Source organism: Bos indicus, chromosome 9 (assembly GCF_029378745.1).
Source record: "Bos indicus isolate NIAB-ARS_2022 breed Sahiwal x Tharparkar chromosome 9, NIAB-ARS_B.indTharparkar_mat_pri_1.0, whole genome shotgun sequence".
NCBI lineage: Eukaryota > Metazoa > Chordata > Mammalia > Artiodactyla > Bovidae > Bos > Bos indicus.
The window spans coordinates 9,707,096-9,734,616 of record NC_091768.1 but is presented as its reverse complement, the minus strand read 5'-3'; the positions used below and the strand labels follow the sequence as shown (position 1 = coordinate 9,734,616).

The following is a 27,521-nucleotide window of genomic DNA, read 5'->3' as shown; positions in this document are numbered from 1 at the left end:
TAGTCAGTCACTTTGATGTTTGGGTTCTACATAAGTTAAACAGAAAAAACCTTGATGGTATTTCTGCATGACATTCTCTACTTAAATGTAATGAAAATGTTCCATTTTTAAAACAAATTATGATGGTGATGAAAAGTGGATACTGTACAATAATCTGGGAGGAAGAGATTATGGGGCAAGAAAAATGAACCATCACCAATCATACCAAAGGCTGGTCTTTATCCAAATGATTGATTCCAACAGATACTGCTCCTAATTAGACCAACTTGATGAAAAGCATCCAGAATCAGTTAAGAGAAAACATAATCTTCCATCAAGATAATGCAAGGCTGCATATTTCTTTAATAACCAAATACTGTTACAGCTTGGCTGGGAAGTTCTGATTCATCTGCCATAATCACCAGACCTTGCACTTTGAATGCTCATTAATTGTGGTTTTTACGATATTCTCTTAATGGAAAAAAATTTCAATTCCCTGGAATACTGTAAAAGGCACTTGGAACAGTTCTTTGCTCAAAGAGATAAAAAGTTTTGTGAAGATGCATTATGAAGTTGCCTGAAAATTGGCAGAAGGTAGTGGAACAAAATGGTGAATACATTGTTCAATAAAAAATTTTCTCAGTGAAAATGAAAAATGTGCCTTTTATTTTTACTTTAAAAATGAAAGGCAATTTTGACCAACCAATATCTAACAAACCAAATTCAAGAGCATATTAAATGGATCATACACTATAATCAGTGGGATTTGTCCCTGGGAAGCATGGATGGTTTGACATATGCAAATCAATAAACATATACCACATTAAGAAAATGATGATAAATGAAGGATAACAATCATATAATCATCTCAAAAGATGCGGAAAAATAATTTGAAAACATTCAACATACTTTCATGACAAAAACTCTCAATAAATTAGGTACAGAAGGAATGTATCTCAATATAATAAAGGCCATTTATGACAAGCCCACAGCTATCATCCTGAATGGTAAAAAGTTGAAAGTGCTCCTTTCAACTCAGGAACAAGACAAGGATGCCCACTTTCATCACTCCTTTATGACACAGTACTGGAAGTCCTAGCCACACACATACACAAAAAAGAAATTAAATGTATCCAAATAGGAAAGGAAGAAGTAAAAGGGTCTCTCTGTGCAGAAGACATGATCCTATACAGAGAAAACCCTAAAGATTCCACAAAAAAGCTGTTAGAACTAATCCATGAATTTAGTAAAGTTGCAGGACACAAAATCAACATACAAAAACCAGCTGCATTTCTATACATTAACAATGAACTACCTGAAAAATTTCACACTGGCATCAAAAGCAATAAAACACTTAGGTATAAATTTAACCAAAGGAAATGAAACACCTGTACATTAAAAACTGTAAGATATTGAGGAAAGAAACTGAAGAAAACACAAATAAATGGAAAAATAACCTATGTTCTTAGATTGGAAGAATTAATATTGCTAAAATATCCATACTACCTGAAGTGATCTACAAATTCAATATAATCTCTATCAAAATTCCAATGGCATTTTTCATAGAAATAGAAAAAATTATCCTAAAATTTGTATTAGACCCCAAAAGTCCCTGAATAGCCAGAGCAATCTTAAGAGCAAAAGAACAAAGCTGGAGGCATCACACTTCTTAATTTCAAACTACACTGCATGGCTATAGTAACCAAAATAGTATGGTAGTAGTATAAAAATAGGCACATAGATCAATAGAAGGAAAAAAGAGAGCCCAGAAATCAGCCCACACACATATGATCAACTAATAACTGACAGGGTGCCAAGAACACATAGTAAGAAAGTCTCTTCAATAAATCATGCTGGGAAAACTGGATATACACAAGCAAAAGAATAAAACTGGACTCCTATTATATATTACTCAGAAAAATTAACTCAAAATGGATTAGACTTAAATTTTAAGACCTGAAACCACTAACTTCTAGAAGAAAACATAGGGAGAAAGCTCCTTGCCCTTGGTCTTTGGTAATATTTATGTTTGACACCAAAGCAAAGGCAATAATAGACAGGTAGGATTACATAAAACTATAAGGCTTCTGCACAGTGGAAGACAGCACCAACAAAAGAAAAAGCAACCTAGTGAATGGAATAAAATATCTGCCAATCATACATCTGATAGGGGATAACATCCAAAATCTATAAAGAACCAAGGAACTAACTAGCAAAAACAACCAACCAAACAATCTGATTTTAAAATGAGCAGAAGATTTCCATAGGTGCGTGGATTTATCTCTGGGCTTTCTATTTTGTTCCATTGGTCTATATTTCTGTCTTTCTGCCAGTACCATACTGTCTTGATGACTGTGGCTTTGTAGTAGAGCCTGAAGTCAGGCAGGTTGATTCCTCCAGTTCCATTCTTCTTTCTCAAGATTGCTTTGGCTATTTGGGGTTTTTTTGTATTTCCATAAAATTGTGAAATTATTTGTTCTAGCTCTGTGAAAAATACCGTTGGTAGCTTGATAGGGATTGCACTGAATGACAAAGGAGGCAAGAATATACAATGGAGAAAAGACAATCTCTTTAACAAGTGGTGCTGGGAAAACTGGTCTACCACTTGTAAAAGAATGAAACTAGAACACTTTCTAACACCATACACAAAAATAAACTCAAAATGGATTAAAGATCTAAACGTTAAGACCAGAAACTATAAAACTCCTAGAGGAGAACATAGGCAAAACACTCTCTGACATAAATCACAGCAGGATCCTCTATGACCCATCTCCCAGAATATTGGAAATAAAAGCAAAAATAAACAAACGGGACCTAATTAAAATTAAAAGCTTCTGCACAACAAAGGAAACTATAAGCAAGACAGCCTTCAGAATGGGAGAATATAATAGCAAATGAAGCAACTGACAAAGGACTAATCTCAAAAATATACAAGCAACTCCTGCAGCTCAATTCCAGAAAAATAAATGACCCAATCAAAAAATGGGCCAAAGAACTAAATAGACATTTCTCCAAAGAAGACATACAGATGGCTAACAAACACATGAAAAGATGCTCAACATCACTCATTATCAGAGAAATGCAAATCAAAACCACTATGAGGTTCCATTTCACGCCAGTCAGAATGGCTGCGATCCAAAAGTCTACAAGCAATAAATGCTGGAGAGGGTGTGGAGAAAAGGGAATCCTCTTACACTGTTGGTGGGAATGCAAACTAGTACAGCCACTATGAAGAACAGTGTGGAGATTCCTTAAAAAACTGGAAATAGAACTGCCTTATGACCCAGCAATTCCACTGCTGGTAATACACACCGAGGAAACCAGAATTGAAAGAGACATGTGTACCCCAATGTTCATCACAGCACTGTTTATAATAGCCAGGACATGGAAGCAAGCTAGATGTCCATCAGCAGATGAATGGATAAGAAAGCTGTGGTACATATACACAATGGAGTATTACTCAGCCATTAAAAAGAATACGTTTGAATCAGTTTTAATGAGGTGGATGAAACTGGAGCCTATTATACAGAGTGAAGTAAGCCAGAAAGAAAAACACCAATACAGTATACTAACACATATATATGGAATTTAGAAAGATAGTAACAATAACCCTGTATGCGAGACAGCAAAAGAGACACAGATGTATAGAACAGTCTTTTGGACTCTGGGAGAGGGAGAGGGTAGGACGATTTGGGAGAATGGCATTGAAACATGTATAATATCATATATGAAACAAATCGCCAGTCCAGGTTCGATGCAGGATACAGGATGCTTGGGGCTGGTGCACTGGGATGACCCAGAGGGATGGTATGGGGGGTTCAGGATGGGGAACGTGTGTACACCCATGGCAGATTCATGTTGATGTATGGCAAAACCAATACAATATTGTAAAGTAATTAACCTCCAAGTAAAATTAATAAATTTATATTAAAAAAAGAGAAAGAATAAAAGAGTATTTCCAATAAAAAAGTAAATAAATAAAATAAGCAGAAGAAGTGAACAGACTTTTTTTTTCCAAAGAAACCATAAAGGCCTGGTGGTCCAGTGGCTAAGACTCCATGCTCCTAATGGAGGGGGGCCAAGTTTGATCCCTGGTCAGGGAACTAGATCCCACATTCCACAACTAAGAGTTCACACAATGCAACTAAAAGATCCCGCATTCCACAAGGAAGATTGAAGATCCTGCACGCTACTAACCAAATAAATGATAAGTAAGTAAAAACACTAAAGAGGAAGACATACAAATGACCAACAGGTATATAAAATGATGCTCAACATCACTAATCATCACAAATTATTCATTTACAGGGAAATGTAAACCAAAAGCATAAGAGCTATCTCTTCATACTTGTTAGATTGGTTATTCAAAAAAAAAAAAATCCAGAGATAACAAATGTTATGATGTGAAAAGAGATGTTAGGATGTGAAAAGAGAACACTAGTGTGCACTGTTGGTGGGAAATGCGAATTGGTGCAGTTACTATAAAAAACAGTATGGAGGATCTGCAAAAAATTAAAAACAGAATTTCTGCATGATCCAGCAATCCCACTCCCAGATATATATTTGAAAGAAATGAAATCAGTATCTCAAAGAAAGTTTTGTATGCGCATTTTCATTGCAGCATTATTCACAATTGTCAAGATGTGGAAATAATCCAAGTGTTTGTCAGTGCATGAACAGATAAAGAAAATGCAGTGTATATATTCACAATGGAGTATTATTCAGCCATAACAAGATGGAAATTCTGTCATCTGCAGCAATATGGATGAACCTGGAGGGCATTATGCTATACAAAATAAGTCAGAGAAAAGACAAATACTGGATGTTATCACTTACATGTAGAAACAAAACAAAATCAATTTTGGGGACCTTTCCTGATGATTCAGTGGTTTAGACTCCTCACTCCCAATGCAGAGAGCTTGAATTCAATCCCTATTAAGAGAACTAGACCCTGCACATGACAACTAAGACCCAGCACAGCTAACTTTAAAAAAAAAGTGAATTTCATAGACAGAAATTCTTTTAGTTATAAGAAAAGTAAGTTCTGAGGATCTCATGCATAGCATTATGACTATAGCTAGTAATACAGTACTGTATACTTAAAATTTGTTAAGAATAAATCTTAAGCCTTCTTTACCACAAACACACAAAAAGAACTATGTGAGGTGATAGATGTGCTAATTATCTTGATTACAGCCATTTTTTCACATTGTTATCTGTATAACAAATCACATATTTATATGTATTATATAGTGTATATATGTATATATATAAAACAAATCATGCTGTACGCTTTTAATATGTAAAATTACGTTTGTTAATTATTCCTTGATAAAGCTGAAAAATTAAGCAAATAAAAAGTCCAGAAAAAATAAGTCTTTCTAGCTTTTTTTTCAACAGGCAACTTTAAGAAATACAATAGAGCAAGACATTTAGTTTACTAGATTAAGGAAGTTCAAAAAGGGAGGACCAATCCATCTAATACCACTAGTTGTTTTAACCTCTGTTTCCTAGAAAGTAGACTTACAAAAGACCTATTGACAACAAATATATACGTTAACATATACAAAAGGCCAAGAAGAAAATTTATTTTTCCTTTTTAAAAGAAATATACATCCTTTTGGTCATAAGCAATATGAGCATTTTGACAGTCTTCAAAAACATAAACTCTTCATCATGTAAAATTCATTAAATTTTTAACATTAACCATTATTTCATTTTTAACATTAACCATTAACCAGCATTTCAGTATCCACTGTATGCTAAGAAAGTTAATCTTCAGCACATCAGGTTGTCAGAATATATTTTTAAATTTCAAAAATGAACTAAATTGTGCTCAACATAGCTTTATGCTGTTGTTCAGTCAGTAATTGTGTCTGACTCTTTGCAACCCACATACTGCAGCACACCAGACTTCCCTGTCTTCATTATCTCCTGGAGTCTGCCCAAGTCACATCCACTGAGTTAGTGAAGCCATCCAGTCATCTCATCCTCTGTTACCCTCTTCACCTCCTGCCCACAATCTTCCCCAGCATCAGGGTCTTTTCAAATGAGTCAGCTCTTCACATCAGGTGGCCAAAGTATTGGAGCTTCAGCATCAGTCCTTCCAATGAATATTCAGGGTTGTTTTTCTTTAGGATTGACTGGTTTGATCTCCTTACTTTCCAAGGGACTCTCAAGTCTTCTCCAACACCACAACTGGAAAGCATCAATTCTTCAGCCCTCAGCCATCTTTACTGTCCAGCTCTCACATCCCTGTAAGACTACTGGAAAAACCATGGCTTTAACTAGACGGACCTTTGTGGGCAAAGTAATGTCTCTGCTTTTTAATATGCTGTCTAGGTTTGTCATAGCTTTTCTTCCAGGAGAAATTATCTGTTAATTTCATGGCTACAGTCACCATTTGCAGTGATTTGGGAGCCCAAGAAAATAAAATCTGCCATTGTTTACACTCTTCTCCCATTTATTTGCCATGAGGTGATGGGACTGGATGCCATGCTCTTAGTTTTTTGAATGCTGAGTTTTAAGCCAGCCTTTTCACTCTCTTTCACCCTCATCAAGAGGCTCTTTTGTTCCTCTTCACTTTCTGCCATTAGAGTGGCATCATCTGTATATCTGAAGTTGTTGATATTTCTCCCGGCAATCTTGAGTCCAGCTTGTGATTCATCCAGCCCAGCATTTCACATGATGTATTTTGCACAGAAGTTAAATAAGCAGGGTGACAATATACAGGCCTGACATACTCCTTTCCCAATTCTGAACCAGTCCATTGTTCCATGTCCAGTTTTAACTGTTCCTTCTTGACCTTCATACAGGTTTCTCAGGAAGACAGGTAAGGTAGTCTGGTGTTCCCATCTCTTTGAGAATTTTCCACAGTTTGTTGTAATCTACACAAAGACTTTAGTATAGTCAGTAAAGCAGAAGTAGATGTTTTTCTGGAATTCTCTTTTTTTGTGTGTGAGCCAAGAGATGCTGGCAATTTGATCTCAGGTTCCTCTACCTTTTTAAAATTCAGCTTGTACATCTGAAAGTTTTTGGTTCATTAACTGCTGAAGCCTAGCTTGAAGGATTTTGAGCATTACCTTGCTAGCATGTGAAATGAGCACAATTGTACAGTAGTTTGAACATTCTTTGGCTTTGCCTTTCTTTGGGATTGGAATGAAAACTGACTTTTCCCAGTGCTGTGGCTACTGCTGAGTTTTCCAAATTTGCTGGAATATTAAGTGCAGCACTTTAACTGCATCATCTTTTAGGGTTTGAAAGAGCTCAGCTGGAATTATCTCACCTTTACTAATTACTAGCTTTGTTCAAAGTCATGCTACCTAAGGCCCCCTTGACTTCACATTCCAGGATGTCTGGTTCTAGGTGACTGACTGCACCATCGTGGTTATCCGGGTCATTAAGATCTTTTCTGTATAGCTCTTCTGTGTATTCTTGCCACCTCTTTTCAGTCTCTTCTGATTCTGTTAGGTCCCTGTCGTTTCCAACCTTTATTGTGCCCATCTTTGCACGAAATGTTCCCTTGGTATCTCTGATCTTCTTCAAGAGATCTCTAGTCTTTCCCATTCTATTGTTTTCCTCTATTTCATCACATTGTTCACTTAAGAAGGCTTTCTCATCTCCACTTGTTATTCTCTGGAAGCTTGCACTCAGTTGGATATATCTTTCCCTTTCACTTCTCTTCTTTTCTCAGCTATTTGTAAGGCCTCTTCAGACAATCATTTGCCTTCTTGCATTTCTTTTTCTTGGGGAAAGTTTTGGTGACTGCTTCTGGTACAATGTTATGAACCTCTGTCCATAGTTCTACAAGCACTCTGTCTACCAGATTCAATCCCCTGAATCTATTCGTCATTTTCACCGTATACTCATAAGGAATTTGATTTAGGTCATACTTGAATGGGCAAATGGTTTTCTCTACTTTCTTCAATTTAGGCCTGAATTTGGCAGCAAGTTCATGATCTGAGCCACAGTCAGCTCCAGGTCTTGTTTTTTCTGACTGTATAAAGCTTGTCCATCTTTGACTGCAAAGAATTAATCTATCTGGCTTTTCGGCCAGAACCGTCATCTTCCAGTAATTCGCTAAAATGAGCAATACAAAGGAATGGGTACTGTTCAAAAAGGAATGCCCCACAAATGTTACCATGGCAAAACTGGGAGTCTACAGTTTTACCCAGCATGCTGTTGGCATCACTGTAAACAAACAAGGGCAAGATTCTTGCCAAGAGAATTAATGTGCATATCGAGCGTATTAAGCACTCTAAGAGCCGAGATAACTTCCTGAAACATGTGAAGGAAAATGATCAGAAAAAGAAGGAAGCCAAAGAGAAAGGGACTTGGGTTCAGCTGAAGTGCCAGTCTGCTCCACCCAGAGAAGCACACTTTGTGAGGACCAATGGAAAGGAACCCGAACTGTTGGAGCCCCTTCCCTATGAGTTCATGGCCTGAGGGTGTAAAAATAAAGACCTGGGCTATACAAATGTTTCTCTTAATTGAGTAGAGGTGTTGTGCCTAAATTCAGTGGGTAACATCTTTTCAAATTTAATGTTTTTTCTTCCTGAAAGATGTGAGATAGTTTGTTGTTCAGTATACTCCATTTTTTAATAAACTGCCAGATATTATTTTAAAAAAAAGAATTAATCAATCTGATTTTTCTATTGACCATCTGATGATGTCCATGTATAGAGTAGTCTCTTAAGTTGCTGGAAGAGGGTATCTGCTATGACCAGTATATTCTCTTGGCAAAATTCTGTTAGCCTTTGTCCTGCTTCATTTTGTACTCCAAGGCCATACTTGCCTATTACTCTAGGTAACTCTTGACTTTCTAATTCTGCACCCCCAGAACTGAGCATCATTTCTGCTTGGCCCAGCCTCTTCATTCCTTCTGGAGCTATTCTTCTGTTCTTCTCCAGTAGCATACTGGATACCTACCTATCTGGGGGGCTCATCTTTCAGTGTTATGTCTTTTTTCCTTTTCATACTGTTCATAGTGTTCTCGAGGCAAGAATACTAAAGTGGTGTGCCATTCTCTTCTCCAGTGGACCATGTTTTGTTCAAACTCTCCACCATGAACCATCTGTCTTGGGTGGTCCTGTACAGAATGGCTCATAGCTTCACTGAACTAGCTTTATATTAGGTATTTTTTAATGTTTTGTGATGCATTGAAAAGTATTAATTCATATTAGAAATGAAAACTCTCCAGTATGTTTCATTAATCATTGTATTTTCTAACTGCTTAATAGAGTATACTGTATCAAGAAAGCTGAAAAAAATGCCCAATGATGACATCAGGGCCACTAGTTTTGGCTCAAATCCTTTAATGCTAGAGTGTCTCCTTAGAATATGAGTAAATAAGAGAGCTGTTGCTGCTGCTAAGTCACTTCAGTCGTGTCCGACTCTGTGTGACCCCATAGACAGAAGCCCACCAGGCTCCTCCATCCCTGGGATTCTCCAGGCAAGAACACTGGAGTGGGTTGCCATTTCCTTCTCCAATGCATGAAAGTAAAAAGTGAAAGTGAAGTCGCTCAGTCGTGTCCGACCCTCAGCGACCCCATGGACTGCAGCCTTCCAGGCTCCTCCGTTCATGGGATTTTCCAGGCAGGAGTACTGGAGTGGGGTGCCAGTTATAATATGTCTATTTTATACTTTCTGATCCTTTATTTTCTCATTAATCAAGTAAAAAAAAAGTAGGTGAAAAAATAATCTCAAAACGCATACTATAAAAGTATCAGAAAACAGCTTTGTGGTCATATATCAAATTATGTGTTCACATTCACTATGCATTTGTTAAAAGTACATATTACATGATATAATTGATATCACCCTTACTTATGTTTGTTTTCAGGAAATTTCACATACTTTCTTTTACTTGCTCATCCTAAGAAACCTAAGATGGAGACAAGGAATATATAATCAAGCCTGTTTGACTGAGGCCTCAAATATATTTCTTATATGAAGTATGAGAATGACGCTCTTTGGCACCTTGTGTTCATAATTAAGAGATATAAATAATTATGAAAAGTTATTATTGGTCATTATAATCTTGCTTCAGTTTTTTTTTTTTAAATTGAGAATATTCCTTGGCTTACCTGCTGCATGTAGCAAACTAGCTTCTACTCTGTGAGGAACTCTTGGTGGAATTTTCATAGATGCACGAATCTGGTAAAAACTGAAGCAAAAGAGACAAAAAAAGTCACTTCGAAATAGTCAAAAAATACGCAATGCCTCTATTTCTATATATCAATATGTATTAAAAAATAAAGTTCATCTGCTTTATCAATCTCCCATAGTATTTACTATTGGTGGAAAACAGTGTACCAGATCCACATACAGATCAAACATTACAATTGCATTGCATATAACCCCAAGAGAAACAGGCAAATGTAAAGACAGAAACATTCTTACTTTAAATAAGAGAATGTCATAACAATAATAGGAGTTACTAAGGATTCTAAGGATTTTGCTGCTTAATCTGGTTTATTTATTTTTTCATTTAAAAGACAATAAAAATATTCTTAAGCACAATTTTGAGAAAACACAGGATTAATAACAAACAGTTTTAAAAATTGGTTTCATACCATAAGACATGTATTATGCTGAAAGAATTCAGTTTTATTCAAGGTCAGTGCTATTCCGTTTAGTTTATGTACTTTTACTTGCATAAATCTAATAGTCATTAACAATCAGTTTAAATAGAAAAAATTATGAGGTAAAAACAAATGCTTCTGTTTTAACATCATTACACTACAAGTTTGTGCATGTAATGGAGGATATATGTATCTATGTATACAAACACACACACACAAAGGGTTACTAAAAGCTAAATGATGATTATAAATCAGGGATGAGTTTAGATGGACACTAGAGAGTTGAATATTTAATCTTCATTTTTTTCTTTAATGATTTCCTAGGCAAGAGTATAAATCTGTAAATAATACAAAGATTATTTAAAATACATAAATTTATTACTATGATTTCTAGGAAAGCATGGCGCTGGATAGAATATATGGACAACACCAGATTTTTAAAGAGTGAAAGAAAGAGTGGTCAATTAAATTTAGAACCTTTAAAATCACAATTTGGACTTAAACAGAACTGGAAAAATGCCACAGAGATAACATCTATCTCTGTGGAGTTAAGGTTAAGATGAGGTCACTCTGAAAACATGAGATGACTGAGAACAAAAATCAAAGTGGAAAAAGCAGGAACTTTGGCATTAGATAGCAAAGTTTTAATTTTAATTAAAGATTAAATCAAACACTGATATTTTAAAATATTCAGATACGCCATATAAGAGCTAAGAATAAACAACTGATATGTTTCATTTTAAACGTCTTAAACACAGGAACTATGACCTACTTATAAATGTACACCCACAATTATAATTGTACGCATTAGTTCAAAGACATTTAAACAACACTGCATTTACTGTATACCATTCAGTTCAGTTCAGTTAAGGCGCTCAGTCATGTCCAACTCTTTGCAACCCCATGAATTGCAACACGTCAGGCCTCCCTGTCCATCACCAACTCCCGGAGTTCACTCAAACTCACGTCCATCGATTCAGTGATGCCATCCAGCCATCTCATCCTGTTGTCTCCTTCTCCTCCTGCCCCCAATACCTCCCAGCATCAGAGCCCAGCATCAGAGTCTTTTCCAATGAGTCAACTCTTCACATGAGGTAGCCAAAGTACTGGAGTTTCAGCTTTAGCATCATTCCTTCCAAAGAACACCCAGGGCTGATCTCCTTTAGAATGGACTGGTTGGATCTCCTTGCAGTCCAAGGGACTCTCAAGAGTCTTCTCCAACACCACAGTTCAAAAGCATCAATACTTTGGCGCTCAGCTTTCTTCACAGTCCAACTCTCACATCCATACACGACCACTGGAACAACCATAGCCTTGACTAGACGGACCTTTGTTGGCAAAGTAATGTCTCTGCTTTTGAATATGTTATCTAGGTTGGTCATAACTTTTCTTCCAAGGAGTAAGTGTCTTTTAATTTCATGGCTGCAGTCACCGTCTGCAGTGATTTTGGAGCCCAGAAAAATAAAGTCTGACACTGTTTCCACTGTTTCCCCATCTATTTCCCATGAAGTGATGGGACCAGATGCCATCATCTTCGTTTTCTGAATGCTGAGCTTTAAGCCAACTTTTTCACTCTCCTCTTTCACTTTCATCAAGAGGCTCTTTAGTTCCTCTTCACTTTCTGCCATAAGGGTGGTGTCATCTGCATATCTGAAGTTATTGATATTTCTCCCGGCAGTCTTGATTCCAGCTTGTACTTCTTCCAGCCCAGCGTTTCTCATGATGTACTCTGCATGTAAGTTAAATAAGCAGGGTGACAATATACAGCCTTGACATACTCCTTTTCCTATTTGGAACCAGTCTGTTGTTCCATGTCCAGTTCTAACTGTTGCTTCCTGACCTGCATACAAATTTCTCAAGAGGTAGGTCAGGTGGTCTGGTATTCCCATCTCTTTCATTTTCCACAGTGTACCGTGATCCACACAGTCAAAGGCTTTGGCATAGTCAGTAAAGCAGAAATAGATGTTTTTCCAGAACTCTCTTGCTTTTTCCATGATCCAGTGGATGCTGGAAATTTGATCTCTGGTTCCTCTGCCTTTTCTAAAACCGCTTGAACATCTGGAAGTTCACGGTTCACGTATTGCTGAAGCCTGGCTTGGAGAATTTTGAGCATTACTTTACTAGCGTGTCAGATGAGTGCAATTGTGAGGTAGTTTGAGCATTCTTTGCCAATGCCTTTCTTTGGGATTGGAATGAAAACTGACCTTTTCCAGTCCTGTGGCCACTGCTGAGTTTTCCAAAAGTGTAGCACTTTCACAGCATTATCTTTCATGAAACTGTATGCAATTAGAGTATCTTATTTAAAATTCCCTGAACTTAAATGTGAGTGTGTACATATAACACACACATGTACCATTAATTCATGACTTATAGAGGACCCACCAATGTGTTAGCCACTGGGCTAAGTACTAGAGACACAGGGAAAACAAACCACTGGTAGTAATTACATACGTTATTTTAAACGATGTTCCTTTTGCATTTGTAACAGCATTTGTAACAGCAGCCTATTATGACTCTAAATACATTTTTAAAATTAGAATTAATGGTACTTTAAGGTACAAATCTCCAAAAATGAGGAAAACTTTCAATTGTGTGTGTGTGACTGTGCACGTTAACTATTTTTTACATTAAATATCAAGCAGTAAAATTTTTGAAATACAGGATAAAATAGTTCCTTTTTAAGGGCCATGGAGAAGGCAATGGCACCCCACTCCAGTACTCTTGCCTGAGAAATCCCATGGACGCAAGAGCCTGGTAGGCTATAGTCCATGGGGTCGCAAAGAGTTGGACACGACTGAGCGACTTCCCTTTCACTTTTCACTTTCATGCATTGGAGAAGGAAATGGCAACCCACTCCAGTTTTCTTGCCTGGAGAATCCCAGGGACGGGGGAGCCTGGTGGGCTGCTGTCTATGGGGTTATACAGAGTCAGACACGACTGAAGCGACTTAGCAGCAGCAGCAGCAGCAGCAAGGGCCATGGTGAGCTAGGCTATTTAGAACTTCTTGCTTAGAAAACAACCCAAACTGCCAAATAAAGTATTAAAGTGTATCTTTATAAGATTATTGAAGAAGCAACAAAATAGTGTGGAATTATCAAAAAATTCAGTCAGGCAGGCAACGCAATGAAGCCGTTTCTGTCCTGAGGGAATTTGCTGATCCATTCAGACAAATCTTACTTTCACTTTTAAAAACCTGAATTATATTCCTAATATATAAAGAGCATCTAAAAACAGAGAAAAAGACCAATTAACCTAAAAAAAGGGGGAAAAATATATTAATAAATAGTTCACCAAAAAAGAAATGCAAATGTCTCTTAAATACATGAAAAAAGGTTCAATCTTATTTATAATTTTAAAAACCACGAATTAAAACTATAATGAGCTATCTTTTCTCATCTATCACATTGAGGGAAATTCAATTTGACAAAATGCTCTGTTGGTGACAGTCTGGGCAAAAAGGAATTCTGCACTGCTGGAGACGTAAAAGGGTGCAAACCATGTGAAACAGAATTTAGCCACAAAGAGCAAAAACACACATATTTACTCTCTGACCTAGCATCACACTTGTTAGACGATCTCCCAAAGATACTTTAGCAAAAATTTTCAATGAGGTAGCATAAGGCTATTCACTGAAGTATTAACTGCAACAAGAAAACTCGAGAAAAAAATGTCTATCAATAAAGGACTGGCTGAATAAACTATGGTACAGTACCATACAGTTATAAAACATTATCTTATATACATATATACATATATCTATATATGTGTGTTTGCATACTAAGTCACTTCAGCCATGTCTGACTCTGCGACCCTGTGGACCATACTGCCAGGCTCCTGTGTCCTAGGGATTCTCCAGGCAAGAATACTGGAGTGGGTTGGCATGCAGGGGATCTTCCCAACCCAGGGATCAAACCCATGCCTCATATGTCTCCTGTACTGGCAGGCAGGTTCTTTACTACTAGCATATCTATATCTATATTTAGCATATCTATATATACTACAAAGCAGTGGTCTCTAAGATACTTTTTTTAAAGACAAAAGCAAGTGCAGAATATGTATATTATGCTACCTTTCTTTGAGAATAAAGGATATGATTATGTATTTTTTGCCTTTTAAAAAAAGTAATAAAAAGGAAGAAGGACATACACAAAACTAATAAAAAGTAAAATGGCTTTTATAGGTGGGGAGATGGGGAAATGAGGGTGAAGAGAAGCAACAGGGATGAAAATAAGGCCCTTTTCAATGAATGTACTTCAGTTTTTATTTTGGAATCATAAAATCTTTTTATAAAAAAGCAAAATACATTAACTTTAAAAAGCAATCCCTTAAACCACCCTAAAATAACTGAACTTAATGTGTATCTACTTAATTGCAATTTCACAGAGTACTTTCAAGTGATTTTTAAAACACAGTACTTTCAGTGCCTGTTCCTCATGGGATATACAATAAAAGAAAACCCCAAAGAGGTTCCAAACAACATTAACAGTCTTGCTGGTTATGTTGCTACCATTATTTCGAAATTATTTTAGACATATCTACACACATATGAATAAAGCAATGACTAATTATGTTATTAGGAACCAAGACTTTCAGCGTAAGTGAAAAGAGATAGAAATATAAAATTAAAAAAATAAATCAAAAGTTAGAACAGGAAAATAGTAAAAATTTATGAAGTATTTTTCTTTAAAAAAATTTGTGTCAACTGAGAAGGCCTAGAAACAATGATTCAATAAAAATATGTACTTTTAACATATATGTTATGATCTCTAAACACTATTTCCCACTAAAAGGAACTAGAGCCCCTAGGCTGATTCTAAATCTAGAACAGAGAATATCACTAGAGTCTGGAACAACTAGCAACAGTAGGAGATGAACACTGCCTGGATTATCCCATGAGAAGTTTGCAGAAATCAACCTACAGGGCTCCCTCTGAACATCAGGAAGAGTCATGACGCAGTATAACCCATCAAGTATGATAAAAATACTTTGCCCACCTGATGCGAAGAACTGACTCACTGGAAAAGCCCATGATGTTGGGAAAGATTGAAGGTGGGAGGAGAAGGGGACAACAGAAGATGAGATAGTTGGATGGCATTGCTGACTCGATGCACATGAGTTTGAGTAAGCTCCGGGAGTTGGTGATGGACAGGGAAGCCTGGCGTGTGGCAGACCATGGCATCACAGACGGTCAGACAGGACTGAGAGACGACAACAACATTCACAGATATTTTATGTTTTAAAAGTTGAAGGTTTGTAGCAACCACGCGTCAAGTGTCTATTGGCATGATTTTCTCAATAGCATTCACTCACTTTGTGTCCCAGTGTCATATTCTGATAATTCAGGCTGTATTTCAAACTTTTTCATTGTTATTGTATTTGTTACGGTGATCTGTGATCAGTGAACTTTGATGTTACTCTTGTCATTGTTTTGTGGTACCAGGAACCACTCATATTAGGCAGTGAACTGAAACTTTTCTGGCAGTCCAGTGGCTAAGACTCTGCTTCCACTGCAGGAGGCACAGGTTTGATCTCTGGTTGGGGAACTAAGATCCCCCATGCCATGTGGCCAAAAAGTATAAATAAATAAAATTGGGCCAAATGTTTTTTAACAGGAAATTAAAAAAAAAAAAAAGACACTGAACTAATAAATACTGTGTGTGTTTTGAGAGCTCTACCAACTGGCTGTACCCCTCCCCTCTCCCTCTCCCCAAGCCTCCCAGTTAAGACACACAATATTGAAATTAGGCCAATTAATAATCCTACAATGGCCTCTAAGTGAAAGGAAGAGCTGGTTGTTTTTCACTTTAAATCAAAAGCTTAGTGAGGAAGGCACGTTCAAGGGATAAAACTCAGCCTCTTGTGCCAAACAGATAGCCAAGCTGTACATTCAAAGGAAAAGCCCTGACAGAAATTTACAAGTGCTACTCCAGTGAACACATGAATGAAAAGAAAGCAAACAACCTTACTGTTGATATGAAGAATGTTTTAGTGGTCTGAAGAGAAGATGAAACCAGCTATACCATTCCCTTTTGCCAAAGTCTAAAACCAGAGCAAGGCCCTAAATACCTTCAATTCTACAAAGGCTGAGTGAAGCAAGGAAGCTGTAGAAGGGAAGTTTGAAGCCAGCAGAGGCTGGTTCATGACATTTAAGCAAAAAGGCCAACTCAATGACATAGAAGTGCAAGGTGAAGCTTGCACTTGAAGTCACCCAGGAGATCTAGCTAAGACAATTCATGAGGATGGCTACTCTAAACAACAGATTTTCAATGCAGACAAAACAGTCTTCTATTGGAAAAAGATGCTATCTAGAAGTTTCATAGCTGGAGAGAAGTCAATGCCTGGCTTCAAAGCGTCAAAGAACTGGCTGATTCTCTTGTTAGGAGCTAATGCAGCTGGTGACTTAACTTGAAGTCAATGCCCATTTACCATTCTGAAAGTTCTAGAGCTAAATCTCAGCTGGTGCTTTATATATGTAACAACAAAGACTGGATGACATAACATCTGCTTACAATATGATTTACTGAATATTTTAAGCCCACTGTTGGAACCTACTGCCCAGAAAAAAAGATGACTTTCAAAATGTTACTGCTCACTGAAAATGTACCTGGTTCCCTAAGAGCTCTGATGAACAACAAGATTAAAGTTGTTTTCATTACTGAGAACATAACATCTATTCTGCAGCCTATGGATCAAGGAGTAAGGCTATAGCTTCTAGAGACAGTAATTCCTCTGGTGGATCTGTGCAAGGTGAATTGAAAACCTTCCAGAAAGAATTAATCATTCTAGATGCCATTAAGAATATTCATGATTTATGGGAAGAGGTCAAAACACCAATATTAAAATAGGAGTTGGGGCCTTCCCTGGTGAGCCAGTGGCTAAGACTCTTTGCTCCCAATGTAGGAAGCCCAGAGTTTGATACCTGGTCAGGGAATCAGATCCCACATGCTGCAACTAAAGAGCGTGAGTGTAGCAACTAAGATCTGGTAAGGCCAAAGAAATAAATAAATGTTTAGAAAATATAAAATAAGGAGTTTGGAAGAAGCTGATTCCAACTTTCATGGATGACTTTGTGGGGTTTGAAACTTCAGTAGAGGGACTAAGATGCAAATGTGGTTAAGACAGCAAGAGAACCAGAATTCGAAGTGGAGCCTGAGATGTGCCTAAATTACTGCAATTTCATGATAAAACTTTAATGGAAACGGAGTTGCTTTTTATGGATGAGCAGAGGCAGTGGTTTCTTGAGATGGAATCTACCAAAGATGCTGTGAAGGCTGTTGAAATGACAATAAAGGATTTAGAATATTAAGCTTAGTTAATGAAGTAGGGATAGGGTTTGAAAGGATTAACTTCAATTCTGAAAGAAGTTCTATTGCAGAGAAAATGGTATCAAACATTGCTCAGTGCTACAGAGAAATGGTTGGTGAAAGGAAGTCAACCAATGGGGCACACTTCACTGTCTTATTTTGTCATATTACCATGCCAACCTTGAGCTATCATCATCCTGATCAGTCAGCAGCCATTAACACTACGGAAAGACCAGCAGCCAAAAGATTACAACTCACTGAAGGCTCACATGATGGTTGGCATTTTTTAGCAGTAAAGTATTTTTAAATAAAGTATGTGCATTGTTTTTCTAGACACAATCCTATTGCACATTTAATTTTTCAGACTACAGTATAAACAACTTTTACATACTCCAGGAAATAAAAAAATTCCTGGGAATGTGTTTATTGTGAAATTTGATTTATTGTGATGATCTGGAACTGAACTCACAATATCTCCAAGGTATGCCTGTACTAAATAAAAACTTAAAATATTTGAAAGATGCTAGGGCAACAACACAATATTCTGAAAACTAATAAATAAGGAAAAGAATAAAACATGTGCCATGCCTTTCTTTCTACAGGATAAACTGTATTTCAAAGTAACCAAACAGTTAATGAGGTAAAATTCGTCACAGAATTACAGCCAATAAGTGCAGAAGAAATAATAGAATATCATCACTTTGTAAGCCTTAGTAATATAAAACAATGACTCTGGACAAAAGTTATCAATAGGTACTACCAATTAAGTGATGTGGAACTTCATAATAGATGTATCAGGTTGACAACACCTTACTCAAATTTATGAAAAGAGACATGTTATGCCCTCAGGTGTAATGTACAGGAAAAACACAGCATCACCTATGAACTGCTGCTGCTAAGTTGCTTCAGTCGTGTCCGACTCTGTGTGACCCCAGAGACAGCAGCCCACCAGGCTCCACTGTCCCTGGGATTCTCCAGGCAAGAACGCTGGAGTGGGTTTGCCATTACCTTCTCCAATGCATGAAAGTGAAAGTGAAAGTGAAGTCGCTCAGTCGTGTCTGACTCTTAGCCACCCCATGGACTGCAGCCTACCAGGCTCCTCCATCCATGGGATTTTCTGGGCAAGAGTACTGGAGTGGGTTGCCACTGCCTTCTACGTACCTATGAATGATTTTTCTCAAAAACTATCAGAATTTAATTAAGCCTAAACTGAGCTATTATAAATTAAAAAAAAAAATTTAAGAGACATTAACATTCAAATGCAACCTATGAATTTTGGTGGGATACTGAATCAAACATAAATTATAAAATAACATTTATAAGATGAATGAAGAAATGAGAACCCTGTTTTATTTGATACCAAGAAATTATTTTTTAAATTTCTTTAAGTGTGATAATGACTTTGCAGATTTTCAAAAACAAAAGCCTTCCTGCATTAGAGATATTGAAAAAAGAAATAAGGAGGTAAAATAAAGAGGAAAAAACTTTGATAATTATTGGCTAGATGTTTGGTATATATATGTTTACTATACTTTGATGTGTTTCAAAATTTTCCTTCAAGAAACAAAGGTGGTCCTAGATTGGTATTTTCCAAGGGCCAGACATAAGAAAAGGAAAATCTTTCTCAAAGAATAAACCTGAAGATCTCTGCAGAAATCAGAACATGAAAAAAAGAGAGAGAGAGAGATGGGGAAAAAAATATAAGAGGGACTATAAAAAGCACAAAATATAAGATAATGGATAGAAAGACAAACATTATCAACAATCACATTAACTATAAATGGACTAAATGTTCCAGTTAAACAAAGAATGTTCTAAAGAATGAAAAAGGAAATACCACTGTATGTTGTTTACAACAAAGCTAAAATACAAGGATACAGAAAGTTTGAAAATAAAAGAATGGTAAAAGGTACACTTTGCAAATGCTAACCAAAAGAAAACTGATGTTACAATATTAATATTAGAACACAGTTAAAAGCAAAAAGCATTATTAGGACATAAAAGTATTTTCATAAATGATGTGGTAAGTCGTTTCAGTCAAGTCTGACTCTGCAATCCCATGGACTCCAACCAGGCTCCTCTGTCCATGGAATTCTCTAGGCAAGAATACTGGAGTGGACTGCCATTTCCTTTGCCAATCATTTCCCTTCATAATGATAAAAGCTTCAATTCATCAAGAATTTTTAATTTGTAGGTATCTGTTCTCAAAATATCGGATATTTAAAATCCAAAAGTCTGCTTTTAAACAGGAAAACTTAAAACTATTTATGGTAAATTTATGGTCACAATAATTTTAAATGTTTGTATTTGTCATCTTATTCTATAGTTTTTGATGTTGCTGATGTTTTCCGTTCTTTAATTTGCTATGTTAATGCTGGTTAGCCTGCTTATTTTTTTTTTCCCCAATAACCACATTTAACCTTTAATTTCATTAGAAAGCAATTAAACTTTTCAGAAACATTAGTATACAGCTATAAGATTTTATAGAAATACATTTTTTAAAATTTTGCTTTACATTTAGGCAAGATGCCAAATTTAACAATTACTCCTCTTACCATCATTCTCCTTTTCCATATTTTATTAATAACTCTAGAGAACCAATTCACTAATCTGTTCAAAATGAGCAAAATTTACAGAACCCTAAGATTTAACTTGATAAATGTATTATTTGACTTATTTTATCATTTTAATGTTTCAAAGCCAATTCCCTATTACAACTTCCTTAGAGTTCTAAATTTTTACTCCCTCTCCTGTTGTTCAGAACATATCATAAGTAATATACTCAAAAAGAGTAAATAGAGAGTATATTTTCTAAGATGCAGTATTTTCTTAGAACATCTTCCAACTGTTACTAAAGACAGAATACTGTGGTCACTGTATTTTTCCTGAAGGGGATATTGTGTTGTTGTAGGATCATGAGTAATTTAATAAAAAAGTTTGAGTAGATTCATATTTCTTTTTAGGTAAAATCTTTTGAAACCGGATACCTAGAGAACTCTTTAATTTTTGAAATGTAAACTTTTTACCCCAATATGTTAACATTTAAAATCTATCCTTTAATTTTGTCAAGAAAATAAACGGCTCACTTGCTGTCTCAAAAAGTTTTTATTAAGATCAGGAAAGATCTATTCTTGTTTATTACTGAGGTGAATTCACTGGTTACCTGTTTGAGAATATCTTGTTGTTTACAAGTGGAGCTCTCATAAAATCCATACAGACAGTCCCCGGGTTAAGTAATATTTGATCCATAAATAAATTCGTCTTTGTGTAAACTGTTTCATAATTTAATCATTTGCATTAATATGGAAACATTAAATTTGAATTTGTGAGTACACAAACTCGTAAGTTTCATGTTTCTCCTCCCACAGGTGTTTGTTTGCATTACATTAAGGTCATTTACGCTTTGATTTTCGTGTAGACGTTTCTTATAATAAAAATTGTCCTTTAATGGAAAGATTTCCTTCTAGTTAATTGACAACATTAACATTACACTATTTTTCTTTGTTTTCCATATTTTTTTTCACAGTTCATAATTTAATTTTTCTGTATTTATACTTCAAACACAGGTCAATCAAGGCCAGTACTGGCTAATTTTGGGGATCCTAATCACTATCAATTCTGTCCTTATGATTCTTCAAAGAATGCAGACGTCCTGTTTCACACAGGCCACAAATGGCAGACTTATACCATGGTATCACTTTTTAAAAATGAGATAGGACACAACAATGAGAGAAATCTAAAGATTCAGAAATAGTCTAATAACTGATGCTAACTGCTTTTGAGAAAACAAACTTTCTGACTACAGAGTGGCTGATTCATTAATATGAAAAACTGATTAACTTCTTATAGAATATTCTCAGTTCTTATACCTTACTGAAAAAACAGACAATTTTAGACACTTTTGAAGGCCTTGAAGAAAACCTGAAGTAGTTTGTTGTGAGTCCCAATCAGCACCACTTAATCAGAAGTCCCCAATTTTTTGAAATTTACACAACATATACATGACATTATAGGCAAGGGATTATCTTTTCCAAGGTTGTAACCAATGTCAATAATCCAAAAAAATCAGCATGTAATTTTCTCTTTTGGCTGTCAGTCATTTTAAAATCAAACTATAAACTTCCCATGAGTTTAACAACCTCAGAATCATTAATGGAAAGGATGTAAGATTTATTTAGTTCAGAGCATTTAAAGACTGTGGTATGGAATCTAGTTTCTAGGGTTCCACAAACCTTTCCTAAGAGGATTTCAGTTCCACTAACTTGCGATGTTACTACAATTTAAGAAAACAATTTCTAAGTCCATATCCTTGTTCTTCTTTATTTCCAAATCATAATATATTACTCACCTTGCAGTAATATAGCTTATGACAAGGAAATGGTGTAGGACTGCATGGGAAAAGCAGTTGTAGCTACAGGTATGTAATTAAACTGGTTTATGAGAACCTATATACTAAAGACGCTTACTCCTTGGAAGGAAAGTTATGACCAACCTAGATAGCATATTCAAAAGCAGAGACATTACTTTGCCAACAAAGGTCCGTCTAGTCAAGGCTATGGTTTTTCCTGTGGTCATGTATGGATGTGAGAGTTGGACTGTGAAGAAGGCTGAGCGCCAAAGAATTGATACTTTTGAACTGTGGTGTTGGAGAAGACTCTTGAGAGTGCCTTGGACTGCAAGGAGATCCAACCAGTCCATTCTGAAGGAGATCAGCCCTGGGATTTCTTTGGAAGGAATGATGCTAAAGCTGAAACTCCAGTACTTTGGCCACTTCATGCGAAGAGTTGACTCATTGGAAAAGACTCTGATGCTGGGAGGGATTGGAGGCAGGAGGAGAAGGGGACGACAGAGGATGAGATGGCTGGACGGCATCACTGACTCGATGGACGTGAGTCTGAGTGAACTCCGGGAGTTGGTGATGGACAGGGAGGCCTGGCATGCTGCGATTCATGGGGTCGCAAAGAGTCAGATACAACTGAGCAACTGAACTGAACTGAATGCTAGTCCCAGTTTGCCAAGTGATGCTAGTGGTAAAGAATCAGCCTGCCAATGTAGGAGACATAAGACATGTGAGTTCGATCCCTGTGTTGGGAAGATCCCCTGGAGGAGGGTATGGCACCCCACTCCAGTATTCTTGCCTGGAGAATCCAATGCCAGAGAGCCTGGGGGGCTGCAGTTCAAGGGGTTCAGAGTCAGACATGACTATAGCAACTTAGCATCATGCATGCATGCAAGGCTAGTCCATTTGCCTCCTTCTGAAATGAATTAAAGTCAACTCCATTCTAAAGCCATTCACTAATTCTAAAGCTGTGTTCTTTAAACTGTGGTATGTACACAGGTGCATCTTTGTGACATGTTATCAATCTGCAGTGAAGTAAAGTAAATCAACCCTATCTCAGAGCACACAATTTTAGTTAGTCCTTTGTTTTTCTTTAAGCAAGACTTTCTCACTGAAGAAAGCAGCGCATTAATTTATATTTTGGCAAAAGTATTTCACCTTTTCTTGAATTAGTAACAAACTGTGCAGATGAGTACGACAGATAGCAATATCCTAACGAATTCCAGAAAAAAAAGTTCTAACAATTTTTCAGTGGTCTCCGAAGAGAGGAAATTTCCCCTCCAGTTTAATACCTAACTTTAGTTGTTATATCTTCAATTTAATCCCACTTTCATATCCTTTATGCGGCTGAGAGCAGAAGTCCAAACAACAATCTTCCACGTATATTTAAAAAGCAAAATTTCCTCCCCGCTTTAAGCCCTCTTAAATGAATTTTGAAAGAGTCATTTGGGAAGACCACCATTTTGAAATCATGTATTGCTAGTAAATAAACTCAAAACAAGGTAATTATACTGAGCTCTCATAGCACTCATTTATAAGACATACATCCATTAAATAACATCAAATTTATAATCAATGCTTTAGAGTCTCAATTTTGTTTTCCAGAGTTTACAATCTACCATATTTTAAAAAAGAACAGATTAAAATGAAAATAAAGGTAGTTTTTCTTTATATTGTTAGTATCTTGACTATTTGTTTACCATTAAGGAAACAATGATGTAATTATGGTAAAAACGGACCTAATCAGATGTCACATGTTCTCTCTCTGTGCCTGCCTGGAGTTTCAGTTCAGTTCAGTTCAGTCGCTCAGTCGTGTCTGACTGTTTGCAACCCCATGAATGGAAGCGCACCAGGCCTCCCTTTCCATCATCAACTCCCAGAGTTCACTCAAACTCATGTCCATCAAGTCGGTGATGCCATCCAGCCATCTCATCCTCTGTCGTCCCCTTCTCCTCCTGCCCCCAATCCCTCCCAGCATCAGGGTCTTTTCCAATGAGTCAACTCTTCGCATGAGGTGCCCCAAGTATTGGAGTTTCAGCTTTAGCATCAGTCCTTCCAATGAACACTCAGGAGTGATGTCCTTTAGAATGGACTGGTTGGATCTCCTTGCAGTTCAAGGGACTCTTAAGAGTCTTCTCCAACACCACAGTTCAAAAGCATCAATTCTTCGGCACTCAGCTTTCTTCACAGTCCAACTCTCACATCCATACATGACCACTGGAAAAACCATAGCCTTGACTAGACAGACCTTTGTTGGCAAAGTAATGTCTCTGCTTTTCAATATGCTATCTAGGTTGGTCATAACTTTCAATGAGTAAGCATCTTTTAATTTCATGGCTGCAGTCACCATCTGCAGTGATTTTGGAGCCCAGAAAAATAAAGTCTGACACTGTTTCTACTGTTTCCCCAACTATTTCCCATGAAGTGATGGGACCAGATGCCATGATCTTAGTTTTCTGAATGTTGAGCTTTAAGCCAACTTTCTCACTCTCCTCTTTCACTTTCATCAAGAGGCTCTTTAGTTCCTCTTTGCTTTCTGCCATAAGGGTGGTGTCATCTGCATATTTGAGGTGATTGCTATTTCTCCCGGCAATCTTGATTCCAGCTTGTGCTTCTTCCAGCCCAGCGTTTCTCATGATGTGCTCTACATATAAGTTAAATAAGCAGGTGTCTAACTGCTTTCTTATCGTGTAACAACAGTGACAAAGTTAAAACACTCAGCCCTAGGGACGTGCAGGACAAATACTGTTACCAAACATGCACAAGTGGTGCTTACTCACACTCCACTTCCATTTAGTTCCTGCTGGGCTATGACTCCAGCGCTATTCAGTTATTGATGTTATTTTTAAAACATCGAAGTAAAATACTCCACAGGACTGCAGGCAGATCTCATTTTATCACACTTCAGTTTACTACACCTTGTGGATCATGTGTTTTTTACGAATTGAAGTTTTGTGGTAACTCTGTGCTGAGCAGCCTATTGGTGCCATTTTCCCAACAGCATTTGCTCACTTTGTGTCTCTGTGCCACAGAAACTGTGGTCATTTTCACAAAATTTCACTTTCATTGCTATTATATTTGCTATGGTGATCTGTGATAGTTAATCTTTGACGTGACTACTACAAAAAGATTACGCTTCACCGAAAGGTCAGATGATGGTTAGCATTTTCTAGCATTAAGGTACTTTTTACTTACAGTATGTACATTGTATTTTTAGACATAACAGACTACAGTTTAGTATAAACATCACGTTTATATGCATTGAGCAACCACAAACTTCACGTGACTTCACTGTGATACCCACTTTCCTGAGGTGTTCAGAAGCTGAACCTGCAGTATTTCTGAGGTCTGCCTCCATTTCATTACTTGAATTTTTAAGTTTCTCATCTCAGTCTCCTAAAAAGTCATTTCACATACAGAAAATAAACTGGAAAAGACGTATTTTATTTCCTAGCATTTAAATATAAATTTAAATAAATGTATCTGTTTATATACCAAAACTGACAATTACTTAACATTATAGCAAACACAAGCTCCAAGTTAACTGCCTTATATGGCAAAGGCAGTAGAGGCACAATAAGAAGCATAAAGCAAAGATTTAAAAGGTACGAACTAATTAAATCAGAATAGAAAAAAGACTAAATTATATCCTCAAAAACATTCTTACAAATAAACAAGTCAAGTAATATATCTAAAAACAATAAGCCTCTAATTACTAGATTTTTCAAAGACCAGTAACTACATTCTTCAAGAGTCCTCAATGGATGTGGAAACTAGATTGCAGAATACAGAAAATAAATGAAAGCAGCAATCATACGTGCTATGCTGATGATGGCTGACAGTAAGATGGAAGAGAAGTTCACTTAGACCGTATTTCCAGTTCCATATCTTCAATTATGAACTATCTCTACTTGGATCTTACCTCACACTCAACCTAACAAAATGATCCAACCTTAAATTCCACACTACGATCCCTTGTAACTTCATTATGTACATCAGTATCACTAATACTGTCCAAGTAAATGTGATGCAAAACTTCAGCATTATCATTTAAATTTTTTATTAAAAATTCCAAATTTGTAAAAAGTAGAGCAGTGAACTCAAAGCCCACTGCCCATTTTCCACCAATGAAAAAAGATTTTGCCACATTTGATTCATATGTAATTTTTTCTTGCTGAGCTATTTCAAAGTAATCCTCGACATCATGTAAAGACAAACCTCCACATACATATTTTTTAATGTTTTTTCTGTCTCTGCAATATCCTCCACATGGAATCAGTTATTAAATCGTACTCCTAATAACCTCATAGCTCAGTTGGTAAAGAATCTGCCTGCAATGCAGAAGACCCCAGTTCGATTCCTGGGTCAGGAAGATCCGCTGGAGAAGGGATAGGCTACCCACTCCAGTATTCTTAGGTTTCCCTGGTGGCTCAGCTGGTAAAGAATCCAGCTGCAAGGCGAGAGACTTGGGTTTGATCCCTGGGTTGGGAAGATCCCCTGGAGAAGGGAAAAGCTACCCATTCCAGTATTCTGGCCTGAAGAATTCCAGGGACTGTGTAGTCCATGGGGTCGCAGAGTCAGATACAACTGAGCAACTTTTGCTTTCACTTAATAACCTCAAAAGGTCTCACAGAAATCAATAACAATCCCCAAAAAACAGTAAAGTGCATGGGAGACTTTTAAAGGTCCTCAGTTTTTTTTCACCCATCCTCGTATCCATGCCTCTCACAGTAAGATTCCCATCAACAAGTAGGGTGCAGGTCCCCATCCCTTTGGGCTGTCCTGACCCCTTGTTTTAGGCAGTATGCTGTGGCAGAGAAGACAGTGAGCTAGTGCAAAGCCTAGGTCTTTTTGTAAGGTTTCTCTGTCTCTCTGGACTCCTGCCTCCTCAGTGAGAATAACACTGCAGGATGAGAGGTGATAGAGCAGAGATGAGTGCACCCAGGTGAGTCCGTTCTATACCATGCAGCTCCCTGCCAGCCGACTGCGAGCGAGCCCAGCCAACCCAGATTAGCACAACCATCCAGCTGGTCCACAGATCTGTGAGCTGAAATAAATGTTTACCATTGTGATGCCACTGAGGCTTTGGGTTTTTTGTTAGCTGCATTACTGTTGCAATAAATAACTAATACAGAAATTGGTACTAATAAAAACAAAATATGTGTCATTGACTTTGGGACCAAAGTAGTAGTTACAGTTACAAAGGCAAGAAAAATAATGAGGAAACTATATGAGACTTAAAAAACAGTGACCCATGTTTTGTAGTGATAAATTTTTGATGACTATGCTTTCAAACAATAACTTAAAAGAAGTTAG

The 27,521-nt window shown here is 36.9% G+C and overlaps 1 protein-coding gene across 4 annotated transcripts in view; it reads right to left on the bottom strand.

The window, feature by feature from the left end:
• Nucleotides 1-27,521, bottom strand: part of FAM135A (family with sequence similarity 135 member A) — a 156,756-nt gene that overhangs the window by 103,889 nt on the left and 25,346 nt on the right. For all 4 annotated transcript variants that reach the window (XM_070795677.1, XM_070795676.1, XM_070795679.1 and 1 more), the window contains exon 4: nucleotides 10,065-10,144. In XM_070795677.1, coding sequence (XP_070651778.1) covers nucleotides 10,065-10,144 — 80 coding nt within the window. The remainder of the gene's footprint in view (nucleotides 1-10,064; nucleotides 10,145-27,521) is intronic.